General features: G+C 56.1%; 1 protein-coding gene across 8 annotated transcripts in view; it reads left to right on the top strand.

Moving 5' to 3' along the window:
* The window catches only part of TCF3 (transcription factor 3), a 32,309-nt gene that overhangs the window by 1,988 nt on the left and 24,028 nt on the right, over positions 1 to 6,293 (top strand). For all 8 annotated transcript variants that reach the window (XM_009329065.1, XM_009329067.1, XM_009329069.1 and 5 more), the window contains exons 2-3: positions 1,407 to 1,536; positions 3,095 to 3,147. In XM_009329065.1, coding sequence (XP_009327340.1) covers positions 1,407 to 1,536; positions 3,095 to 3,147 — 183 coding nt within the window. The remainder of the gene's footprint in view (positions 1 to 1,406; positions 1,537 to 3,094; positions 3,148 to 6,293) is intronic.

Consider the following 6,293-nt stretch of genomic DNA (forward strand, 5'->3'; position numbering starts at 1 on the left):
CCCCGACCCCTTTCTGGAGGAGACGGACTTTTAAAGCAGTGGGTTTTTCTTTCCAGTTTCTCAAAAGCCTGAAATCCTCCTTTATTTCAACATGTTGCCCTCGGAAGATGGGTCAAAGCTAAGCTTTTGTTACTTAAAGGCCCTTTGCCAGCCCTCTTAAATTCCATGTAAATACATTTAACTTTCTCCCAAGGTGAAAGGAGCAATGCCGGCGGGCTGCGCTCCTGGAGCAAAGGCACACTTGCTCCATCCTGGGAGCCAGTGAGCACCCTGAGCTCCGGCTGCTGCCGGCTTCACGCTGCTTCCCAGCGTGCCCAAGGTCAGCTGGGATAAACACGAGGGAGGAGTTTCCTCTTTTTAGAAAGGGGGACTTGACTTTTCCCTGATAAAATGCAAGAGAAAACCACCCCCAGCGGAGGCGTTGCAGGCTCCGTTGCATTGTCCATGATGGGTCCGGCTGCGCGGCGCTGGGGATGGGAGAGAAGCTGTCAGTACCGGCACCCCAGGCTGGGTTTAACGGCTGGGGGGGACTGGGAGAGGCACAGTCAGATGGGCTGCTGGCTGTATAACCTCTCCTGTCTCTGGCGGTCGGTTTAGGCACGATCGAGAGCCTGGGGGCTCCCGGGTTTGCCAGTGGGCGAGCGCTGTATCTGTACTCTGCCCTGGCCGGGTCCCCGACAGCGTCACAGGGGTGAGGGGCAGCATGGGGCCGTTCGGTCGGATGTGCCTTTTGAGGATGGGTGGACACACAGTGCCCATCAGGTGTGTCCCCCGCAGACACCAAAGCACTGATCGCATCAGAAACTGTAATCCCTTGCCGTAAAACCTCGGAGGCGGTGAGGGAAGAGTTTTGTCCTGAGTAAGTCTGTTTGCCTCCCTGTGGGCAGAGCTTGCTGCCTCCAGCAGATGCTTGCGACCCCTTTGGTTTGCGGGCAGGCTGGCAAGGCAGGTGGGGAGCACTGCCTAACGAACCTCTCGGCCTGACTGTCACCTCCCCTTTACCTTCAGCAGGCTGGGCCGATAAAATCATCGGCAGGGTCTCATCCTGCCCTCGTGGGCAGCAAGGTGAGCGTGGGACCACGATGCTCCCCACGATGTTCCCCACGATGGCACGTGCTCGTTTGCATCCTTGTTTTGTAGAGAGCTTCCTTGCTGGGATCCAGCAAGAAAACACAGCTTGAAGGACCCTTTTCTTATTGCACGTATATTCCCCTATAGCTACCCCCATGTTTACGTATTTGTGTTTTCCTTCTGGCCTGTTGGCTTGCCTTATTCCCAGCAGCGCCCCCCCGCCCCCGGCTGAATTTGTGCGAAGGCAGCTCAAGGCAGCTCTGTTCTCTCCCAGCGAGTGCGGTGGTTTTCCAGCGTAATTACATGGAAGGGCTTTTCTGTCTCCTTGTTTGCAGACTGGTTTCCTGCCCAGTGAAATGGGAATCGCGAGTCCGAGCACGCTTTCCCCCACCGGGGTGAAAGGGGGGTCTCAGTATTTTTCTTACCCCAACAATCCTCGCAGGAGAGGTGCTGAGAGCAACATAGGTAAGTCGCTTCATGTCACCCTCGGGGTGACACAGGCATGAATTTGGCATTTGCTTTTTTTAGGGGAAGGGGGAAATATATATATATATAAAATTTTTTGAAAAGGGGGTTTGGGCTCAGTCATGCAGAATTTCCTTCTTTCTGGAAAATGTCAGATTAAGTGAAAGCAGCAAATGGCTTGAGGTTCTTCTAAAAATGCCTTCAGCCACACTGCACATCAGTAGTTGTTCCTGGAAAACCTTGGGCTGCCTTCGAGGACGTTTTTATGGCCGATGGGCCTCCTTGGAGCCCTTGTCCTGCTGCAAGCAAACAGGACTGCCAGGAACAAGTTGCTAAGAAGTGGTGTGAGGTCCGGGTGCTCTGCCGGGGCACGGGAGCTGTGCCCGGGGACGCAGGCGATGTTTGCTCCGGGACCTCTCCCTGCCCGCCTGCCTGCTTCGATGTTCCAGAGCAGGAGTTGCCCACGCCTGGATCTACCTGGAAATAAGCCATTTTGCTTTTAACGAAGGCTAAGGTTGGGTGTGAATTTAACTTCCGAGTGAAGACAAGCCCCAGTTCTCCAGAACTTGTGTTTCTTGTCATAGTTCCCCCCCGCACCCTCCAAAGTCACATTCTTGCTGCTATTTTGGGCTTTCCCCAACAAACGAAACCAGAAGCGACCCAGTGTTACGTGTATTTTTTCCAGTACTTTTCAGAAAAAGGCATCCACTTTGATATTGCCACTTTAAAACATTACTGGTTTATGTTGTCAGCCTGGAAAATGATTCTTTTGCATCGGGTCACTCTGTGTGATGAATTTCTCCTCCTGAGCTACAACCCGGCAGAGTCCCTGGCTTGGCAGACTTGCTGTGTTAGCATCCTGCACCCCCCCAGCTGGGGCTTTCCTTAATTATGAACTAAAAAAAAAACCCCAGATTTTTAAGCAGTGCTTCCCCTTGAGCCACTTCTTGGGATGTTTCCCCCACCACCTCCCTGAATTGTCTCCCTTCCCCCAGGACACCGTGTCCTCCCCCCTCAGAGCTGGACCTGGAGAGATGGGCTGGGGAGGGACCGGCCTGGGGCAAGCGTTGTCCCTGCCTTCCTGCAGCGGTGAAGCTTTCCCAAGTATATTGCTGTATAAGGAGCAAATGCAAATACAGCCCCATCCCTGCATTTGTTCTCTTTCTGCATCCTCTCTCTGCAAACCCACTTCAAGTTAAATTGTTTCAAAAAAAACCCACCCAAACAACGAGGGGTTATTTATGGGCTCAGCCTCTTCCAAAGAGCAAGCGCAGCCGTTCTGTGTGGTGAGCACCTCTCGTCAGGGTGTTTCAGGAGAGAGACTGCCCTGTGAACTCTGTGGGTGAAACCCGCCCTCAAAGGGTGCAGATGAGATGGGCAGGAGAGGTTCATCCTCGGACATTTTCACTATTGACACTTCTTTGGCTACGGGGCATGTGGGATCTGAGCCCTATTTGTACCTGCATCTTACATCCTCGGATACTTTTAGCTATAGGTTGTTGTTTTCCCTCCCACTAACCCCCTTCAAAAGTTAGATCCTCTCTTCTTTTCTTTAAAGCAGATGGACAGCCCAAAAAGGTTCGGAAGGTGCCTCCTGGACTCCCCTCCTCGGTAAGTGGCAGGAGTGTTTTCCCTGCAGGTATCCCCTCCCAGTTCCTCCATCCTCCGGGCGTCCCTGCTCCCTCTGCCGCGAGAGCTGCCGGCCCTACGGGTCTGGCCACCCCAAACATCGAGGGCTTGGATTTTAGCAGGACGAGGAAGGGTTTTCCCAGCTACAGCTTCCTACACAGGCGAAATGGGGAAGCGCTGTGAGACTGCAGTGCTGGGGCGCTAATCGGAGAGAAGGAACTGCAGTGCTCCCCTTGCGGAGCAGCCGGTGGTGGCACCTCTCCGGCCAGAGCCCGGACCCGTCGCTTCCTGCCCTTGCTGGCTCTCGTCTGTTTGACGTTATGTCGCGAGTGCCCGAGTGAAATGTAATATTCGGGGTGATTGGATTTCACTCCAGAAGGGAAACCAAACCAGTTGCAATGCGGGCAGGCAGCTGGGGCTGCTCCAGGTGTGTGCGCTGCCTGGGCTGTTTTATAAGAAAGCCGAGCAGCCTGTAGGAATACGTTAGCCATGCTCCCGCGGCTGTTACAGGGGCATAAACTGAACAATGTCTTTGTGGCTAGAAGTAATGGGATCTCCAGGAAAGCTAATTGGAGCGGGCTGGAGGGTTCCTGCAGGAATATGGGAGCTGTCTGGCTGTGTGGCGGCCGCGGCTGCATTCCTCGCCGGAGCGTTTGCGTGCTTGCAGGGGGACGGGCGGGCTCTGTCCTGCAGGCGAGCTGGAGCTCAGGCTGGGGCTGCGCTGGAGACGGGCCCTTGCCCGAGCGTGTCGTGCCGCTCGCTGCCAAAGCTGGTGCTGATGCGACGTGAAGCGGGTGCCCACTCCCCCATTCACCAGGGAACACCTGCGTGCGTCCACCCATGGGGGAAATCTCGTGCTGCGGCGTTCCTTCACTGCTAGCACAAAGCTTGGTCTGTAACCTCCACCACGGGCTCTGCCTTTGGAAACGGACCCTGAGATGCCGATGTTGGGAGGATGGAGGGCGAGGAAGGCACCAAGGGCTTGCCGGATTGGGCTCGCAGACCAGAGGGTGTTGGAGGGTCCCTGCGGACCCGCATCATGCAGAAACCAGCTCCAGTCAGCAGTGCTGAGTTGCTCCAAGAGTCTGTGTTTTAACAGGGAAAACCTGCTCGAGGCAGAATCCTTCTCGCTGCGTCGAGTTTGTGTGAAATTCGGAGCTTTTAAACCCCAGTCGACATGTGGGGAAAACATCGTTCCCGACAAATGGCCCTTTATTGGCCTCAGATTTCAAAGGTGACGGGGCTTGCTGCCCGTCGTGCTGGCGGTGCCTAAAGGGCCCCGATTCCCACAGGAAGAGCCCCTCAGCCTTTACCAAGACCCGGCCCCTTCCCTGTGTCTGAGCCGACACCTGCACACAGGCTTTTCCAGCCCAGAAAGCACTGGCTGCCCCTTGACCTCAAAGCTCCAGATTTTGCTGTACGAGCCGGTGCTGCCTCTTTCCGCTGCCCTCTCTTTGCCGTGACCTCCGGCTTCTTGGTTTGTTTTTGAACTTCCACACCTGGGGAGAGAAATTGGCACCGAGGCGGCGAGAGAAGCGTGGAGCAAAAGGAGTCGCCGGCCTCAAAGGCAACGGATCAAAGGGTCTTTCTTGTCTGACTTGCCTGCGCAGGAGCCCACCCCGTGTTATCGCTGGACCCCGTGCAAAATAAACAGGTTAATCAGCACCTTATTAAAATAAAGTGCTTTAATCTGTAATTCCCTAGCTGCTTTGAAAACTCGGAGAGGTCAGCGGCTGGAGTAGTTGAGGGTGGCTGAAAGGGGAGTGATTCCGCCAAAGGCACCTAGAGGCACTGGCGGTGTGAGATGGTTAGAGAGGGATGTGGAAGGCGATGCCGGGCAGGGGCAGCGGCTCTGACTGCGGACGGGCGCCGAGGTATCTGTGCTTGTAACCCACGTCCCTTTGGGGTTAGTTCTTGTGAAATAGGTGCTGGCCTGGGGCAGCGGTTCGTGCTGGGGCTGTCCCCGGGGCACGGAGCCCCTTTGAGCCTCCCTGCAACGTGGAGCTGGAAAGCAGGGTTAGTGCTTGCGCCTGCGCTCCCCCGCGGGCTGGCGTGTCCAGGCACAGGACCCGGGGCTGGATGAGGCCCCCCGAGCCCCTGCTGCACGTGGGCTGGCTTTGCTGGAGGAAGCCAGGGAGGCATTTTGTGCAACAAACCTTCAGGGTTTTGTTGCCGCAGTGAATGTGGTGGCTGGGAGCCGTTTCAGCCTGCGAATTCGCAGTCTGGTCACCGCTCTGTTTAGCTTTAGTCTGCCTGAAGTCCCACCCCAGTTCATGCATTTAAGCAAGAAAAACAGGGAGGGGGGGAAAAAAAAAAAAACCACCACCACAAAGCCCTTGCAGGGGGACGGGCGGGCTCTGTCCTGCAGGCGAGCTGGAGCTCAGGCTGGGGCTGCGCTGGAGACGGGCCCTTGCCCGAGCGTGTCGTGCCGCTCGCTGCCAAAGCTGGTGCTGATGCGACGTGAAGCGGGTGCCCACTCCCCCATTCACCAGGGAACACCTGCGTGCGTCCACCCATGGGGGAAATCTCGTGCTGCGGCGTTCCTTCACTGCTAGCACAAAGCTTGGTCTGTAACCTCCACCACGGGCTCTGCCTTTGGAAACGGACCCTGAGATGCCGATGTTGGGAGGATGGAGGGCGAGGAAGGCACCAAGGGCTTGCCGGATTGGGCTCGCAGACCAGAGGGTGTTGGAGGGTCCCTGCGGACCCGCATCATGCAGAAACCAGCTCCAGTCAGCAGTGCTGAGTTGCTCCAAGAGTCTGTGTTTTAACAGGGAAAACCTGCTCGAGGCAGAATCCTTCTCGCTGCGTCGAGTTTGTGTGAAATTCGGAGCTTTTAAACCCCAGTCGACATGTGGGGAAAACATCGTTCCCGACAAATGGCCCTTTATTGGCCTCAGATTTCAAAGGTGACGGGGCTTGCTGCCCGTCGTGCTGGCGGTGCCTAAAGGGCCCCGATTCCCACAGGAAGAGCCCCTCAGCCTTTACCAAGACCCGGCCCCTTCCCTGTGTCTGAGCCGACACCTGCACACAGGCTTTTCCAGCCCAGAAAGCACTGGCTGCCCCTTGACCTCAAAGCTCCAGATTTTGCTGTACGAGCCGGTGCTGCCTCTTTTCGCTTCCCTCTC

Source organism: Pygoscelis adeliae, unplaced genomic scaffold (assembly GCF_000699105.1).
Source record: "Pygoscelis adeliae isolate BGI_AS28 unplaced genomic scaffold, ASM69910v1 Scaffold537, whole genome shotgun sequence".
NCBI lineage: Eukaryota > Metazoa > Chordata > Aves > Sphenisciformes > Spheniscidae > Pygoscelis > Pygoscelis adeliae.